Source organism: Thalassophryne amazonica, chromosome 5, assembly GCF_902500255.1.
Source record: "Thalassophryne amazonica chromosome 5, fThaAma1.1, whole genome shotgun sequence".
Classification (NCBI taxonomy): Eukaryota; Metazoa; Chordata; class Actinopteri; order Batrachoidiformes; family Batrachoididae; genus Thalassophryne; species Thalassophryne amazonica.
The window spans coordinates 101,730,480-101,751,204 of record NC_047107.1 but is presented as its reverse complement, the minus strand read 5'-3'; the positions used below and the strand labels follow the sequence as shown (position 1 = coordinate 101,751,204).

Genomic DNA, 20,725 nt, shown 5'->3' with positions numbered 1-20,725 from the left:
AGCGCAGCATGACTGATGATTGTTGCTGCACAAAGTCCTCAGGCTGCACCCCGCTGCTCCTCTTCTCCTGGTCTGTACCAATTAGTCCTGTTCTCCTGCAGGCAGGTCATCCCTCCCCTGCTCTAACATCCCAAATTTCTCCTCACGTTCTCACCCAGACAGAAGAATACAGACCCCAGGCATTTTTGACAGGTTTAAGTTTCCCCAAAGCATATGTAGCACAGTTTATGATTTTTTTTTTTTTTTTGGTTTTCTCAGTTTATCTCTTTATATCCTCTGCTTTTGTCAACTGTAAGCTTGGATAAAAAAGTGAACTCCGCCTCTGTTGTTAGTGTTTTGTGTTCAGATGTGTAATATCCTGCAACTCTGAGTGGAGGGCATTAGCAGTTTAAAGGGGAATTAAGTAACATTTTACCTTATTTTCCAGTTTGGCAGCAATTGTAATCATTAAATACTTATTTTGGGGGAGAATGGGAGCTCTCTCTGTCCACCAGGGGTCTCATAGCAGAAACGTCAGGGACACTGACCCGGTGTCCTTTGAACAAGAGTCTCGGGTCTCAAGATAAAACAAACTGCTTTACGTCACTACAACGACCCGCCTCCCTGTCAAGGCCCCAGTGAGTGCGTGGGTATAAGAAGGCTTATTTCTTACATGTCCATAACCAGCAAAAAAAAAAATTAATTAATTAAAAATAATAATAATACCCCACGACCCTGATCCCGGATAAGCAGTGAGGATGAGGATGAGATGATAATAACAATAACAATGAATAAATAACTGACTAAAAACGCTGTCAGAGAAAGAGAACAAGAGAAAAACAGCATGTGACCAAGTGAGGGGTCACACATAGGTCAACTTTGGTGGACTTTCTTGGAATAGTGACAGCTGAGGGATAAAAAGTGTGAAAAACAGATGCAGACCTGCATTCCTGGAGACGCTTTTGAGAAGAGCTTGCTGTGGTCTGAAAGCATGATGTCATATTCCTCAATGATCACTCGTCCTCACTCAGAAAGAGATGAGAACGAGTTGAGAAAGAGAGGCGGAGAGAAATGGAGAGGAGAGAGGGAAAACGAGGTAGAGAGAGAGGGTGAAGTACAACAATGTGCAAACACAGCAGCAAGGATTGTGAGCTGCTGTGTCACAGAAAGAAGGAGCAACGGACATAAACCACCATGATGCGGTTTTTGACAGCTATGTAATTTCTCTCTGACAGAGTGCAGAACTACTGTACTACTTCACTTCTGTGTCATTCGGAACATTTATCTATTGTGGTAATTAAGGCTATGGTTGGGGTTAGGGGAAGGGGAAGGGTTAATGTTCCTTGTGTGTCCACAGAGTGCTGTAGCGGGTGTACTCAACTCGCCATGGATTGGCATTTGGTCAAATGAGGCCATTTGTTGTCAAAATGTTAAGCCTCGGGTGGGAGGCTGCACTGTTTAAAATGGTTGGACTTGTAGAACACCACATGTCTGTTCTCTGTGGCCTGCTTGGTGCCAGTCCAGTGATGGAGGCTTACAGAATTTTGTATGAAGCGGCCCAGCAGCATCACTCTCTGTCTCCAACTGGTTAACATTATTTCTTACATTCAAAATGTTCACACAATTAAAAAAAAAAAAAAGCCACAATCAAAATTTCCCATTCTGAAATCACATCACGATAAAAATACCATTTTTTTACATCAACATGACACACAGGTTTTGATTTGGATGATTATTTGAAAGTAGTATCTCAAAGGTTAGAGAATGTAATTCAATCTATTTATAATGTCAAATCACAACAATACGTCACCCCAAGGCTCTACACACAAGTACTCCCTCAGGCATTTTTGATTATAGGCAGAAACCTCAAGCAGACCAGACTTAGTGGAGTGACCATCTGCTTTGGGCATACTAACAAAAATAAAATCACAAAACCCAATAACAACAAATAATTCTATACCATATATACACAGTACAGAAGCAGCATTTTTCATTCTAACAACCAGATGGACAAAAATACGCCAGGGGAATGTGAACAAGCAGCACTCATCTCATTATTTTTGTCAACACTATGATGCCCTTGCGCAAGATTCTTAATTTTCCAAATAGCTCCCAATGTGCAGCTCAGCATCTTCCACTGCAGCTTGTAACATCAGGGTGTGGAGGTGAGACATCACTGTAAAGTGCTGGGAGCTTTGGACGCATGTCGGAAATGCAGTCTTTCACTACAGTTTAAAGGAGAACATCTCTGTTCCAGGTGCATATAAATGTTACTACTGTTGACAATCTTTAGTGGTAATCAATCTCACATCATGTGGTTTTTGTCAAGGTGCTGTACCTGCTGGGGGCGATGTCACTGTCCATGGCTCTGCAGCTGGATCGTCACGGCCTGTGGAACCTATTGGGTCCCAGTCTGTTTGCTCTGGGTATCATGGCTGTGGCATGGGTAGAAGGCAAGAGACAAATATTCCCAACAGAGTCACACAAACGTTTTCTGCAACAAATGAGTTCATACCATAATGAGTTCCCTGAAGAAAAGCCCTCACATACTGAAATAACTGGCCAAATATATATATATATATACATGAAAAGTGTATAATAGTGGTGCTTACATCCAAAAGAGAAGATCACCGGTTCAATGGCAACTCAATCCATGGTTGAAATTACAGGAGATTCTGGTTGTGGCCTGTCAACCTACCGTATTTTTCAGACTATAAGTCGCACATTTTTACATGTTTTGGCCGGTGGGTGCGACCTATACTCCAGAGCGACTTATAAATGAAAAATATACCGGTAGATTCTCAATTAATTTACCGTAATAAAACAATTTTACGTGACAGAGTCGCTCTATGTTTTAAAATGGCCCCGGAAATGGAAATGCAATGCATCGTGGGCACTGTAGTATGGCGGCCGCCCTATAGGTCACACTGGTCACGATAACCAATCAGAGAACAGAACATTGGATGCGTATTCCTCACCTCACCCAGACAATGATTGTGAAACAGCGTGTGAAGCAGATGAACATGATGCTTGCTGTTATGCCGGGAGGGCTAACAAAACAGCTTCAACCCTTGGATATCAGTGTGAGCACAGTGTTTAAGTTGATGCTGAGAGCTGCGTCGGAGCACTGGGGTGAGCGACGGCGGAGGATTAGCATCTGCACTTGGAAAGAGCTGGCGTCGACACCACGGGGAGGTCATGAGCTGCGCAGGTAGGTGCTGCATGAACATCGGCAGCTGACACCTGGTGTGTACTATGGTCCACAGCGGGTAATATGTTAGAAAAGAACCGTTCAGCGATGGTGCGGGTTATGGTTCGGCTTGCATTGTGGTCCGCAAAATACAAACATATATGTAGGTAAAATGCAGCTCACGAGAGGGCACTCAAGGCTTGTATGACTTTTCCTGCGACTTCTGGCTACCATAGAAAAATAAAACTTTCAACATTACTGATAACTTAACAAGGCAACGGAGAAGGCCCGAAAAAATGCTACCAAAAAGAAAATCATACTCTGCAGTTACAAGTTCCAATTGGTGAAATATGCATCCGAAAACGGTAGCTGTCACACTATTAACATCTGAACTTTTCATGTTAAGTTAACATACCTGTATGTCCATGCGACTTATAGTCCAGTGTGACTTATTTATGGTTTATTTTTCTTTACAATGGATAAAGTGGCTGGTGCGACTTATAGTCCGGAAAATACGGTAATTAAGACTTGGAATCCCTCTCAAATGTGGCAAAAACAACTGTTTTTTGGTGGTTTTGAAACATTTATAATTCAAATCTTGCAATTTGATGTCAGAGATGCCTAACGTGAACATTACCCTTCAAAACCAAAGTTGAATGTCTCATGACGCCCTCATTACAATGGCTCACTTAAGTCTATGCTTCCCTTCATAGTGTAGACCAAAGAATACTGTTAATGTAAGTACTTACTGTATTTAACTTATTTAGTACACACAAATTGTGTCTACAGAGTAATGCTAATGTTAGCTAGTTTCTAACTTTTACCTTAGGGTCCTGTCCCACTGAGGAGAGGATTAATTGCGCATGAATTGAGTATACAAATTGCGGACGTTCATTGTTGTCCGCAACAAAAATGGCCAAAAATGACAAATGTCCCAGTATGAATTACGAATATATTAATAATATATAAAGAATATGATGAACAATCACGGTTGTATAACGCATGTAGTGAGGAAACTGATCCGACACATTGAGATTATCACGGCAGTATTACGGGTGTATTATGAATGTGCGTGCACGGCATCTGCATTGCGGTCATAAAATAAGCTCACTCACTCCTTTCGGCATCACTATTCACACCAACAATACAGCCTCTGGAGCATTTGCTGGACTTGGACAAGTTGATCACAGAGTTAATGTTCACGTTGTCATGCGAGGGTTAACTGTTCATGAGTTTGGGGAGCGGGAGAGGGGAAGCTGCTCAGGGTGTGAGATGGTGTTTTTTTTTTGAGAGTGTCACAGAAAACAGACATCAGCGTGCGTTGTGGGTACACAGCAACTCTTCCTTTTGTTGGTGTTAAATAAAAGTCCTGGATTGCAGGAGTTACGTCTTTGTGGATTTACACAGCCGGACCGGCACTGACTGGCAGGTATGTCGCTTTCTGCCACATATAGTACTTTGGGTTTACATGACGTGTTTGTTATGCATTCACAGATTGTCCGCAAATCAGCTGCAAAGCAGATGTAATAAAAACACTTTATTCGTGGCCAATTTGTATGCATTCGCTACAACATATTTTAGTTTATGATGTGGACATGATGGGCACGATATATATCTGTTTTACACACTGTCCCGGTCCGCTGTCAAGCCGCAAATCCCCGTCAGTTGCAGATATCAGCGGTTAATGGAAGATATACAGCGCATAGAGTGAGTATATATTGTGTATGAATTGAGTATATATGGAGTATGTAAGGCGGATATTATCCACATCCAGATTTTTGAGCAGCTCAAAAATCCTGGCTGTGGACATGCGTGCCTCTGCGGATGATCACGAGCATGTTTGCATGACGGCCGACTCATACAGGCTTGTTACACGGATGTTGCAGATGTTTGGCGAATATGGGCCAATTACCAAAAATCCTCCTAAATGCCAGTGGGACAGGGCCCTTAAGTTACAGGCCTGAATATTTGTACTATCTTACGATACAGTGGGCAAATCATTGTCACAATCCATGAGATATCCAGATACTCTGTAAGCTTTGAGTAGTAGTCTAATGGTACACGGATGATCTACTACCACCATAGTGTCCAGTCAGACTACACTATGCTATCTCAGGAGGCAGCTGGAATCTGTGCTACAGTAACAGTTGGGTAATATGTACAAATTGATATTAGATCTAATAGATATTAGATATTATAATACTAAGTATTCAATTACAGGGGCAATTTAACTAATGTTAGCTTGCTAAAGCTACCATTTGCTTTGCCTAACATTAGCTAACTAATGTGAGGTATGTAACGTTAATATTAGCTAACTAATGTTGCATAAGAACCCCCGAATGGTAAAGACTCTGGATTGTTCTTGTATAATTAACACTCTGACTGTGTACTCCATTGTTCACACACATCTGGAATTGTTCCAGGAAGTACATCCAGCGTAAACCGCGTGACAAATGAGATGCAGATACGTATCACCACCCTGAACAAGAAGTCAAAAGAAAATACTTTTACAAATTAATGCTAATTTTCAAGCAGTGTTATATAGTAACAAAGTAAAAATACTTCACTACTGTACTTAAGTACGTTTTGGGAGACTTTGTACTTACTTGAGTTTTTTTAATTCAGCTTACTTTCACTTTTACTTCACTACATTTCCAACCTTAATTGCATACTTCTACTCGCCCTGTCGTTACTCGTTACAAAAAAACAAACAAACAAACACACACACACACACACACACACACACACACACACACACACACACACACACACACACACACACACACACACACACACACACACACACACACACACGAAACAAGTCGTGTTTTCACTCAGAGACACGAGTGATTACTAGTGACTGCAATGAAGTCAGGCCCATACATGTCAACCTATACGGATTTTCCGAGTTTCAGAGTCATACGGACGTACAAATAAAGTCTTACGGATATTCAGGGTTTGGTTTGCAGTGGGCCTGTAATCATCTGCAGCGTGACTCCACTTTGATGCCTGAGCCATTGAAGCAATGCTTCGAACCACTGGCTCGTGGTTCTTTGATTCGCTGCTCTTCAGAAGCGGTAAGTCCGCTTCTTAACTCCTCTCAAAGCCATTAAAATATCGTGAATCGCTTTTTTGTGGATTAAAGTCACTAACTGGGACTCTTGTCATGTTGTAGTCAAGAAACGAGAATCGTCCTCCGTTCCGTTGACACAAAATTGCCACTTTAAATAAAATGACACCTCTTTCCAAACGCTGTAAAACAGAAAATAAACTACAATTGACTAAAACTTTTTTTTTTCTTCCCAAAATAAGACATCCTGTGTTCTTTATGAATTAAACTGATGCTGACATATGAGGTCTGTTAGAAAAGTATCCGACCTTTTTATTTTTTTCAAAAACCTGATGGATTTGAATCACGTGTGCTTACATGAGCCAACCCTTGAACCTTTGTGCACATACGTGATTTTTTTCACGCCTGTTGGTTGCGTTATTTGCTTGTAAGCAGCCTTTGTGTGAGGATGGGTGTAGTCTCTCGTCGTTTTTTTCTTTGCAAGGAAAATGCCGGAACGACTGGAGCAGCGCGACTGCATCAAATTTTGCCACAAACTGGGCAATAGCCAGGTGGAAACCATTTGGATTATTCAGACGGCTTTCGGTGATGATCCTGTGGGCATCACACAGATTAAGGAGCGGTACAACTGGTTTAAAGACGTCCGCACAACGGTGGAGGGCGCGCCGCGCTTCGATCGGCATCAACACGCTGAAACGACCGGATCATTTCCAAAATGAACGCTGTGGTGATGTGGGACCGTCGTGTGATTATCCGAGAAATTGCGGAAGAGGTGGACATCAGCACTTTTTCGGCACATTCCACTGTGAAAGAAGATTTTGCGATGAAAAGAGTTGCAGCGAAATTCATCGGCATGAGGATGATGGCACAGCAGCAGCGCCTCCGTGATGAAGCCTCACAGGACATGTTGGGACATGCCCTGACATGTCCAGCTTGTCCACAATTTCTCGGATAGTCACACGACTGAAAGCCACCGAAAGCCGTCTGAATCTTCTGAATGGTTGACGAGCTGGGCATGTCACAGTGGAATGTGGATTCTGAAATCTGAGGTTGACATTTACTACTATTAATGCACTTTAGGCTTTTATGGAACTTGTTCGAACATGCAGCCAAAAGGAGCTGGCACATTACATTATTTAAGTAACTATAAAAATACTTTAGCTGTTGTTTAAAGCATCATACATACATGTGCATGGATGAAACCGCGTGTTCCCGAACAATGTGGGTTAAAAGTGTTATACTGTCAAATCTCATTGAATCTAGTGTGTGTATTGGTGTATGCAAGGGTATTTGTGTATAGAGGTAGTGTATTTATGTAAATACATGTTGATATGTATAATGCAAGGTGTGTGTTTATATAGGTGTATATGATCTCAAAATTTTTTTATTTATTCTTGTCTGCGTAGTCGAAAATAAAACATGTGAAAGGGGGTAGAAAATATAAGTTTTACTTAATTCTACTCCCTTTGACTAATGTACGGATTTTCAAAGATGAATGTGCGCAATGTATAAATGTTTTTAACTTGCTCAATAAAGTATTCATCAACAATGAAGTTGTTTCACATTAGAATGGAGGGGGCTTTAAAGGTTTTTCAGCCTGCAGGTATTAGTCATGGGTTGTAGTCCCATTATAAGTCAGCTTATACTTTCACTGACTCTTCACTGAGTCATAACGTGCTCTCTGAACTGAGAAGATAAAAATAATAGTATTTCAGGCAAGGTGCTGAGGGGGAAAGCCTTTAACACAAAACCTCTGGCATGAGTTTGAAAACAAGGCTTGTTGTTTCTTCAGGGAAAGCTTTTTCAGTTTTGAATCAAGTGTGGAAATTGTATTCAGTGCATCCAGAAATTATTCTCAGCTCTTCACTCTTTCCACATTTTGTTATGTTACAGCCTTATTTGGAATAAGGCTGTAACATAGAAACAAAGTACTTTGTTGATGCACTTTTGGCAGCAATTACAGCCTCAAGTCTTCTTGAATATGATACCACAAGCTTGGTGCACATATCTTTGGGAAGTTTTGCCCATTCCTCTTTGCATCAATTCTCAAGCTCCATCAGGTTGGATGGGGAGCATTGGTGCACAGCCATTTTCAGATCTCTCCAGAGATGTTTAATCAGATTCAGGTCTGGGCTCTAGCTGGGCCACTCAAGGACATTCACATAGTTGTACTGAAGCCACTCCTTTGATATCTTGACTGTGTGCTTAGAGTCATTGTCCTGCTGAAAGAAGAACTGTCACTCCAGTCTGAGGTCATGAGAGCTCTGGAGCAGGTTTTCATCCAATGTACATTGCTGCATTCATCTTTCCCTCAATCCTGACTAATCTCCCAGTTCCTGCTGCTGAAAAACATCCCCACATGCTTCACTGTAGGGATGGTGCCTGGTTTCCTCCAAACATGACAGCTGGCATTCAAACCGAAGAGTTCAATCTTTGTATCATCAGACCAAAGAATTTTGTTTCTCATGGTCTGGTCCTTCAGGTGCCTTTTGGCAAACTCCAGGTGAGCTGCCATGTTCCTTTTACTAATTGGTGGATTGCTGCAGAGATGGTTGTCCTTCTGGAAGGTTCTCCTCTCTCCACAGAGGAATGCTGGAGCTCTGACAGAGTGACCATCACGTTCTTCGTCACCTCCCTGATTAAGGTCCAACTCTAGGTAGAAACATCTCAAGGATGATCAGTGAAAACAGAATGCACCTGAGCTCAATTATGAGCTTCATGGCAAAAGCTGTAAATACTTATGTACATGTGATTTCTTGGGTTTTGTTTTTAATAAATTTGCAAAATCTAAAAAAAAGAAGCTTTTTTCACATTGTCATTATGGTGTACTGTGTGTAGAATCTTAAGGAAAATAATCAATTTTTGAATAAGACTGTAATATAACAAAATGTGGAATAGGTGAAGTGCTGTGAATACTTTCTGAATGCACTGTAAGTCCTCAACAAAAGGTAGGATATTTTGTCCCAGACAAGATCCTGGTATTTTTGAGTTTGACAGCATTACTCAGTAAAATGTAACTTTTCTGAGCTTCACTTAAAATGACCGTTTGACACACTTTGTCAGGGTTTCCTCAGACTTTATGCTATCTGAATTTTAATTAAAGGATCCATATATTGACAGATGTAATGCAAAATCAGAGTTTCCACCAGGGATTTTCTTGTTGCCCATCCTCTAGGCCACCACCCACCACTAGACCTACCAACCAATTAACCCTTTGAAATGTTTTCCATTTAAATTGTAAATGTAGCTGTGGATGGATTTTTCGTCATTGTAGCCTGGAGAAATGTTCAGAAGCCACTTGAAATTGGAGTATAATACAGATTTGAACCAGAATTTTTTTTCAGTCAATTCGTTCATTAATTCATTATTAAATCCACAATAGAATGACCTAAACCTATGCATAATGTTTTTATGCTGCCACAAAACATTTCTGATCCTTTGTGCCCCCTTCCCCCTACGCACCTGCTACATTATAACCATAGCCTTCTGCCTCAAGCCCAATATTGATGCACTGCTGTGGATTAACCCAAAATGCAACTTTGTTTTGCTTATGTAAAATACCATAGAGCTGCCTACTACTTGCTCACCACTGCCACCTACGTGACACGTCTGGGTTTGTTACAGGGAATAACATTGTCATCACATGCATGAATGAAAATTTGGAGCAGGTATTGAAATAACATTATCTTATAATAAACTTTTTTTGTCAGTTTCTTTCGATTCCAAAGTGTAGGTCTGGTGGCCACCAAGCCCATTACTGCCTGGTTAAACCTCTGAGGCAGACGCTGTCGTATACGACGGCTAAGACCAAGCTTGACTCAATTGTAAATAACCTTTGAATGATATGAGATAGAAACTTACTCTTTTTTTTGCTGAAAAGTTAACTCCGCGGACTTTCGAGCCAGCCATCGGTTATCTTTGTACTCCTCATAGAAGCTGTGTGATGACGTGCGCAATGTGAGTGTCCAATCGGAATTGGTTCACCGTCACATGGTTTTCCAAAATCCAATCGTAGGGCAGATTCACCTCACGTGAAAAGCCAAAGATCATTTTCAGGAGTGATATGTTATTAGTTGGCGTGTCTGAATAGCCCCCTGGGTGCTCCACTGAGTACATACTATTAATACATACTCAGTGCGCTCTGCGCCATTACGCACAGTGATCACAGAGAGGCTCTGATGACAATCTCACATGCTCAAACAAAGAGTGTGTAACTATCAGGATTGCTCCACTAGTTTGCATGTGAATGTTACTGGATAACTCTGTTGCTTTCTCTGCGTAAAACACTGTTTACCATATCAATGGACAACAAAACGCATAGACCATTTTGTATATATTGTTCAAAATGTGCATTTGTGTTTATTGTTTGAACCTTTTTGTTGTACAATATTTCACACAAGACCTCAAATTACCTTTATAAAGTGTCAAAACAGTTGTTTATTATAGTTTGCTATGTGTTTTGAATAAATGTGTGTGGAAAATTATTTTTCGCTTTATTTTTTCCTTGCCTAATTTTGATTGTAAACCTTTATTACACTTATAAAACACAACAAAAACATATATATTCTGAAAGCACAGGTTGTCCTGAAAAAAAGAGACATAAGACTTGATTGTGGGATGCAGCGGAAGCTGTTAACAGCAATAATAAAACATTTATGCCAGGCGAGTGAACTGTCAAAAAAAAATGCCCTCGGGCCCCAGAGGGTTAAAGCCCATATAGCAGCAATGGAAACTGCAAATCTCAAGGCTGGGTGTAAAAATGACAGCATCTCTCAGATTTACTGCGCTGTCATATTGAAGGAAGAGACTTAACGTGATTTCACATGATAACTACTCACGGCATCAAAGTCATCACAGCAGCTTCCCCGTAGTCACTTGAATCTAATGCTAAGGTTGCAGTGTTTAAACATCGCTTTCACCCTCGTTTTAATTACACAACACTTTATAATTTATCAGCTGTCCAACCGCGTATGCCTCCTACTCAGCCCCTTTGAATCTGAACATTGCACACTTTCTACAAGAGCCCTTTCATTTCAGCTTGTCATGTTTCTGCAAAGCCTGGCGTTCTGAGTGATCCCAGACACAGCCAAATTAGATCAGTCAAGCAGAGGACACGGAGCATCTGCTGCTTTGCAGTGGTGTCGTGCGTTGAAAGAAGAATGGAGAAGTTCAAATCTCTCCGTGCCAAATATGTTTAATGCTCCAAAATAAATGAGGGTTCTGACTTTTGTGTTAGAAGACCATCATGGACCGAAATGGTTTATCCTGATGAGACACCTGTAGTTCCAAAGGGAATGAAGGACAGTGCCTGTGGGAATAAAGCCTCTCTTCACTGGGTTCCATGGAAATTATTAGGTTTTATAGAAATGCAGAATAATAAACTAATCAGACATGTTTTCTGATGGAATACATGTAATTACTGTCTTTTCTTGGAATAGTGGAGGGATTCTGTCTGGTAATATCAGGGGAAAATACAATGCAAGCAATCAGCACTGGTTAATCAATGAAAATCATAAAGAAATAAAGTTATCAAGGGCACTCTAAACACTTGAGAAAAGACTAGATTGAATTGTTTGAGGCCAATGTGCAGCAATTCTAGGCCACTTCAGGAAAGTATGAGCAGAGTCTCTATATTCAACAAATAAAATCATCACATCCTGTCCCTTTCAAACACGGTACCTCTGTGAATGTGTTTCTGGCAGCTGAGATGGGACTTGCAAAGTCACTAACCATGCATTTAAAACACTGTAATCACTGTGATGGAGTTGATTTTCTGCCATTTCATATGAAAACAAGTTCCAGTCACTGGAATCTCATTGATCTGTGGTAGGTCCCACTCCCACACCATGCTTCAACATGAAATACAGTTTGTTCATTTAATTCCATTAAATGATGAATGTATGAAGACTAATGACGCAGGCTTTACATCAAGTGTGTGTCAGGATAAAGTGGAGCTTCATTTCATAATGTCCTCAGAAGCATCCGCCAGGAATGAATATAAGCCTCTTGTTTTGTTATTGTTGGATTCCACAAATAATTAATAAATGAATATGAAAATTATCACTTTACAATGATTAATGCAGTAAAATAAGGGCACATTAATAATGAATCAAGACTTAACTGTGTTTGGTCATCATTTATTGAGGGTCATTCATGTTAATTAAGGAATTAATTTAGACACTATTTAGAATTTCGAAAGGCACTGAACACTATTAATAAATGATTACTAAACATAATAAATGACTACTAAACATAGTTCTTAATTCCATGTTAGTTCATGCTTATTGCCATTAATAAATGATTATAAAATATGTTAACTCTTAAATTACAGTGTTAATGCTTATTACTCCAGCAACTAACATAAAACATAGTTAATGCTTAAATTCCAATGTTAATGGTTATTACTCCAGTAACTAACATGAACACCATTAATAAATTATTATAAAATTTAGTTAACTCTTAAATTCCAATGTTAATGCTTATTACTTCAGTAACTTTATTATTGCTGTTAACAGCTCTCCCTGCATCCCACAATCAAGTTTTATGTCTTTTTTTTTCATGACAACCTGTACTTTCAAAATATACATGCTATAGTTGTGTTTTATAAATGTAATAAAGGTTTGGAGGAACCAGGCATCATCCCTACAGTGAAGCATGTGGGCATGTTTTCAGTGGCAGGGACTAGGAGACTAGTCGGGATGAGGGAAAGATGAATACAACAATGTACAGAGACATCCTGGATGAAAACCTGCTCCAGAGTGCTCTTGACCTCAGACTGGAGTGACAGTTAATCTTTCAGCAGGACAATGACTCAAAGCACACAGTTAAGATATCAAAGGAGTGGCTTCAGGACAACTCTGTGAATGTCTTTGAGTGGCCCAGCCAGAGTCCAGACCTGAATCTGATTAAACATCTCTGGAGAGATCTGAAAATGGCTGTGCACTGACACTCCCCCATCCAACCTGATGGAGCTTGAGAGATGCTGTAAAGAAGAATGGGCAAACCACCAAAAGATAGGTGCACCAAGCTTGTGGCATCATATTCAAGAAGACTTGAGGCTGTAATTGTTGCCAGAGGTGCATCAACAAAGTATTGAGCAAAGGATGTGATTTCTTGGTTTTTTTATTTTTAATAAATTTGCAAAAAAAAAAAAAAAAAATTCATGTTGTCATTATGGGGTTCTGTGAGAAGAAATTTGAGGGGAAAAATTTACTCAATTTTCAAATACAGCTGTAACATAAAATGTGGGAAAAGTGAAGTGCTGTGAATACCTTTCGGATGCATAGTACTGTGCAAATGTTTCAGGCACATTAATATGTCAAAAGTGTTACCCAGTAAAAAATAAAAAATGAAGAATTTCTAAATACTATGAATAAGTAACCAGGCTTCAATATTGACAGTTATTTAATAGGTTTTACAATTTTTTTTTTATCCAGTGATGCGCTGCAACTGTCTTTGTGTTCCCTGTTTTTGTTCATTTTAATCAGTAATTTTAACAATTGTATTAAATAATTTCAGTGAATGAAACTGGGCACATAAAATAATATTACCTTTATTTTTTTATTTATTAATATGAATGTTGAGAAATTTTTGATTTTGTTTGATTTTCTATTGTCTCACGAATCATGCAAAAACAATCATTAAATTATAGGGCACCTAACATTTTGGCACAGCACTGTATTTTATTATAAACAACAACAACATCGAGTGAATATATACATATGCAATGAAGTCCCAACCTGGGAGGACACAGAACTCTGGCAGAATGTATTATTGGACAGGGCTGAATTCATAGTAAACTGAAATAGCAACATAAGGCAAGAGTGAATATTTTATATGTAGATGCAATTTGAAGTCCTTCCTTAATGTATCGAGAGCATTAAATAATAAACACAGTATGAGTCATTAAAATAAAAAATTAAACAGCATGGGAACCATTTTTAAAAGGAATTTAAAATATTTAAGAAAAACAAGCTGATGAGAAAGCTGTTAAGTGTTTTACGTAATGCATTAAGCACATTCAATAAAATGCAAATCACAGGCAGTAGGCAACATTTAACGTTTGGACGTTTACAGTTTCGCTGCTGTGTTTAGTGGAACAACAACCTTATTTATCACTACGTCGATGCATCAACTCCTTAACTATGACTGAACCCGAAGCTAGACTGCCTGATATCTTAGCTTCACGTTTGGAAAATGCCCACTCAGTAGACAGTGTTATGGACAGTTTAAACTCGGCGCTCAAAACTACGCTTGACATGATTGCGCCACCTTTGTTAAAACCATGCCCCCCAAAACACAGTCACCTTGGTTCAATAATTACTTACATGACCTCAAGCATAAGGCTAATGGTCTAGAACAGAAATAGCGTAGTTCAACAATGGAAGTATTCCACCTTGCGTGGCATAATGCTATCTTAGACTATAAGCATGCATTACTGGCTACAAAGTGGACCTATTACTCTGATTTGAATACCAAAAACAAGCATAACTCAAAGTTCTTGTTCAACACTTTTTCATGGACAACCACTTGTAGTTCGCTCTCCTTTTACAGCACAAGATTTCCTGGATTACTTCAAGAAGAAAATAAAAGACATTAGGTTGAACATATCCCAGCAGGCCTTAACCCAGCCACTACAACCTGCTATTGAGGTGGGCGCCATTACTGAGGTATTACCTAGATTTACAGAATTTGATAGTATCTCTCTAGGCATACTGATGAAACTCGTAACGTCTACAAAAAGCACAACCTGTTTATTTGATCCTATACCAGCAAAACTGTTTAAGGACCTGTGGCCCACTCTTGGGCCAACTGTGCTGGAAATTATTAATCTCTCATTAACTTCTGGATCTGTTCCTAATGTTTCAAATCTGCAGTGATTAAACCATTACTTAAGAAATCTAATCTTGACCCTAGTGGATTGAAAAACTATCGGCCAATATCAAATCTTTCATTTTCCTCTAAAATTCTGGAAAACATGGTTTCACCGCAGCTCGTGGATCACCTTACTGAGAATAATCTTTTTGAGCCACTGCAGTCTGCTTTTAGAAAATATCATTCCACAGAGACGGCTCACAGTAAAGTGGTGAATGATCTTCTGCTTACAATGGAGTGAGACATCGGCATCAATTTAACCAGTTAATGCTTAGCCTAGGCTTGTGTGTCATACATCACACTGTCAAAGTGAGGAACCTTGGGGTAATTTTTGATCCTATGTTCCTCACAGCTGTTCACTGTCCCCTTGCCTGAGTTGCGGGGTGGCACCCACACACTGCTTGATTTTTTGAACAGACTCAAAAAATGTGCATGATGAATTCCCTCGCCAAATTGTGAGGCGGGCACGGTGTACCCCTCACCATGTTGTCTCTGTGACTCAGAACGTGCTCAACATGTCGACAACTTGTGAGGGGTTGACACAGACTTTTCCTTTTATATGATCAGAGAGGAAGAGCTCTTCTGGAAGTGGCCAAACAGTCCAGCAGCATCCAGCCACCCTGCTCTGCAAATGGCCGGCACCCACCTGACGTGCACAACATGTGGGCTGGACGCGTCCTGTCCAACCATAGACGAGCCACAGAATCCCACTGTATTTAACTTTATGTATTTATTTGTTTATTTTTCTGAGGACAGAAGTGGAAATTAAGTTTGATGTTCCTGGTCAGCGCACACATGATGTGAGCATGCGGGAAGGACGCATGAGCTGCGTGAGCCGGATTCATTGTTTTAACATCTATCTATCTATCTATCTATCTATCTATCTATCTATCTATCTATCTATCTATCTATCTATCTATCTATCTATCTATCTATCTATCTGTCTGTCTGTCTGTCTGTCTGTCTGTCTGTCTGTCTGTCTGTCTGTCTGTCTGTCTGTCTGTCTGTCTGTCTGTCTGTCTGTCTGTCTGCCTGCCTGCCTGCCTGCCTGCCTGCCTGCCTGCCTGCCTGCCTGCCTGCCTGCCTGCCTGCCTGCCTGCCTGCCTGCCTGCCTGCCTGCCTGCCTGCCTGCCTGCCTGCCTGCCTGCCTGCCTGCCTGCCTGCCTGCCTGCCTGAGGACAGAAGTTAAGATTTAATTAGAATTAAGGTTAAGCACACACAATGTACGTGCATGCAAGTGGGCTAGATGCATGAGCTGCACCAGCCGGATTCATTGTAATACCTCTATTATTTTATTTATTTGGTTGTTTTTTGGGGGAAAGAAGTAAAAATTAAATACAGTTCTCCTGGTTAGCACATATTCAATGTGCATGTGTGCACGGCATGCTGGATGGACGATATCAGTACACTGGCTTCATTTTTGTATTTTATTTTTATCAGAGTGCTACCAAAGTATCACCATGCCAGTGCGTCCTGTGCTGCCTCCTATGAGCCGAGTCATCTCATGGAACTCAGTTTTATGTGTGGCCTGCTGTGAATGCACAATCCAGCTGTGCACACACTATTCATGTGCAAATCTTTGCACCTGCAAGGACCGGACCAGTGCCGCTTGATTTGACTTTCACGCGTGCGCTGTGCATCATGTCAGTGGCTCTCGTGTGGTACGTGTACGGATGTTCGAGATTTGTAGCCGTATTTTCACCGTCACTGCGGACGGCATTCAGCAGACTGGACATGCGCGAACGTGTTGGAAGGACCAATTCAATTAGATTTTCTATGATAAACTTATTGCCTTTTCACCTGTTTTCCTGCAATTTTGTTGTGTTTCCGCCTGCTCTCCACCAGTTGCACATCAGTGAGATGCTAGTCTTAGGTAGTTTCCTGTAAACTGTTTAGTAGCAATTAGGGGCAAACTGGTGCAGACAGTTTAGAGAGTGGACTGAAGAGTACCCCAAATAACCCCAAAGTACCCCAAAATAACAGGAATAGGCAAATAGGTGTCAATTTACATGCATCAGTGGGTCATTAAGCGTGTTTTTTGTTGCTGTTTTTTTTTTAGTAGAAACAGGATATTGCAACAATGACTAACTGTGTTTTCTTAAGCTTAGAATGAGCCCTTCATATCTACATGGAAGCGGTCCCCCTCGTGGCGGCCGTGATACACTACCCATTGATACAGTAGCCTGAAAGGGACATACTGTACTTACTCCACCTTTCACATTTTGAATTGTGGCCATGAGACTGAAGAAATAAGGAGCGGAATTCTCTTCACACTGTCTACAGGTTGCCAGCCACCTCAGGCTAACAAGTTTGAGAACCTACATTTTTGTGACACAGAGGATCACACATATTGAGCTATGTCTAGGAGCACGAATCCCTATCGGAAAAGTAGCGAAAACACTTGAAGGGAAGCAAAAACGTAACCAGTGATGACAAAATGCAATTTGCAACCTCACCACTAGATGTCCCAAATTTTACACACTATAACTTTAAGCGTCACGTGAAAAAATGTGTCAAAATTCACTCATTTCCATACTTTAAATAATTTTTTTTCAAATGTTGTGTTCCATGTGCATGTACGCCTTTCTACTGGTTTGCTGAACAAATTGTTTTGACTGATCAGTCCTTCGTCAGCCTGCTCCTCTCTGTATGCACATCTCTCACTTCATATCTCCCTCATTTCTGCTTTATCCCCGACACACACAGCAGACGTGTCACATTGGTTTGATCGCTGCCTCTTTGCCTCAGTTCTCTGGGCGTAAGAAACAAGCTGACAGCCATCAGCATGTTTGAAAAAAAAACAAACAAACTTTGTCTTATGCGGTTGTAAAATAGGAAAACTCTCTTCACATGCTTACCTGCTTCTCTGATTTTGATGAACAACTGTAGATGAACAACACTTGGCTCTTGCTTACAAGCTCAGTTAAAAGAGGAGTGATGAGTTTTCTGTAAGTCCCATTAATTTGAGTCAAATGATGAAGTTGAGCAGAGAAGGATTTTCTTTCACCAAAACATCAAATCTAGGGTTGCATCTCAGATGTACCTTCTGGCACATCTAGAAGCACAACTTTCAGGTCTTCTTTTTAAGAAAATCCTCAATACCACTTTGTCATGAAGCTGTATAACTGGTGATACAAAATACAAAACATGCACTGTGCACAATATCTCCAATCACAGCCACAGAAGCCTATAAATTCTGGGTTGTCTGGGTGTCTTGGTGGCTTTCCTCACTCTTCTCCTTGCACAATCAGTTTGTGAAAACTACCTACAGATTTACCATAGAGTGCCATACTGTTTGTATTTCATAATAATTAAAGTAAATAAACTCCAAGACATATTCAGTGACTTAGAAATGTTCATGTATCCATGCCCTGACTTGTCGGAAGAAAAACTGATTATTTACAGGTATTATACCAAAGGGACCCATTACTTATGCAACCCGTCGTGTTGGCTTTTATATTTTTAATTCATTTATATCAAGAGATTTCCTTTGAGTTTAAGGAAGATATTTTTAGACATTTTTTTATACAGAGAAGTCTGATTTACTTTTTTGTATTTGAAATGTCATAAACAAATGTGTGAAATAACAAGGGGGCCAATACTTTTCGAGGGCACTGTAACCCTATATTATAGCAGTCATTCCCAAACTTACAAAGGCAGGGGTGCATTTTGAAATCTGTGAAATCTCAATATTGTCTACACACACACACACACACACACACTAGGTCAGATAAATGAAGAAGAATAATGCATAATTTAAGTCCCATGGCTATGTTTTAGTACTTCTGATTACATTTTTAAAATAATCAAATATATTTCAGTAATTTTACTATAAATTAAAAATGAATAATCAAAGAATAAAAAAATGAAATTTTGTGGCCTCTCTTGACACTTTCCCACACTTTCTGAACTATTTTATTCTGGTTTCATTGAATCCTAAAGAGTGAATTTGCTTGAATCTGTGTCTGACATGTAAGGTGTGCCGAGTGATAGACTCTGAGTGGTCCTTCCTCTTAAATTTTAAAATGAAGTGCAACATTTTTGTGTATGTATGATTTATGCATGTGTGTGTGTGTCTCCACCTATCAGACCGTGCGCACCATTCGCCGCCGGCGTTGCTACCCACCTACTTGGAAGCGCTGGGTGTTCTTCCTCTTCCCGGGCACCATGATAGCCACGTCAGCTGTCGCCCTCTATGCCTTCGTGGAGACGGAGGAGAACTACTTCTACATCCACAGCATCTGGCACATGCTAATCGCGGGGAGCGTGGGCTTCCTCCTCCCGCCTCGTGCCAAGCCTGATGCCAAGGTGACCCCACTGAAACGTAGGTGGGGCTGCGGTTATCAGCTGTGCGTTAACGAGCACGAGGAGATGGGCCTGGTGGATCCGCCCATCATCTCCATCAACAGCATCTGCACCAGCTGATGAACTCCGCAGCCTTTGACCTCTGAGACACTCCATTGCCTTCTTTTATTGGCTGATTCACACATGGGAAAATAAGCCACAGGACTCAAATAAGTAATGTAAATACTTTACTGCAGATGTGACACATTGTTATCATGGTGGTAATTACTTTCCACACAGCTGTAACTATTATCTCTTGTTGAAGTTGTTCTGATGAATTGTGGGTGTAGAGTGACACACTGTTGTTTATGAATATGTATTCCAAGCTGAAACACTGCTGCTATCTGACGGTGACTGTAAAACTGCTTCTGTTGGTTATTTATTGGTGGTCGAACAAACAGGCCGATTATTTCGTTGTCAGGCTACAGCTCGGGAATTGGGGGCGGGGGGTGGGTATGTTGAGGAATGTTTACCAAGGGCATGGCTTTTCTGAAATTCTTTTGGGATCTATCTTTTGCACTAAGACACACACACACACACACACACACACACACACACACACACACACACACAAAATGTTATTCTGTACATTTTTCTAACAACATTAACGGGCATCACAAATGTAAAATCTAGTCGTCATGCGGAATGTTAGACTGTCTTATTGTTCTTCTTACACGAATGTGCTGATCGTTCTCAATGGGAACAATTCCAAAGTCCAGCTGCTTTGCCGGGAAGCAGGATTCTTTCAGAGACCTCAAACCAGCACCTCACGTCCCTGTTCTTTACGACAGGACCTGTGTGACATCACATACAGACACAATAAATGTTTTCATTCTTTGCCTCCGTCGTACTTCTGCTTTCAACACTCCAAATATGGCGCAACTACTTACTCGTGAACCTCCGACAGAGACATCATATTGCCATCGGCAGCTTAATGGAAGCTCGCGGTATTCAGATGGCGAGATGAGACGCTGTCAGCAGCAGCGTCCTCCCAGGAATAGAGTCTGAAATAAATAATTCTGCACAGCGGCAGAATGAAAGCAGCTTCAGCACGTACTGCTGGTACACCGTGGAGAAAAGTAGAGCTCTGAGAATTTTATGACTGTTTGCTTCATTCCTTGTTACGAATGATCCATCAGCTGTTTGGTGCAGCGTCTCTGACAAAAGATGAAAATTTATACACATGGCCACAGCTCTTGTCTTGTTCTCTGGCACTTTTGCAAATGCAATCAGTCTTTTTTTCAGTGTAGCTCGGCCTGTTGAAGGAT

General features: G+C 40.6%; 1 protein-coding gene across 1 annotated transcript in view; it reads left to right on the top strand.

The window, feature by feature from the left end:
- Nucleotides 1-19,655, top strand: part of tmem8b (transmembrane protein 8B) — a 142,015-nt gene extending 122,360 nt beyond the window's left edge. The window contains exons 12-13 of the mRNA XM_034170983.1: nt 2,309-2,425; nt 19,203-19,655. Of these exons, the coding sequence (XP_034026874.1) occupies nt 2,309-2,425; nt 19,203-19,538 (453 nt within the window). The 3' untranslated portion in view covers nt 19,539-19,655. The remainder of the gene's footprint in view (nt 1-2,308; nt 2,426-19,202) is intronic.
- Nucleotides 19,656-20,725: the final 1,070 nt, after the last annotated feature.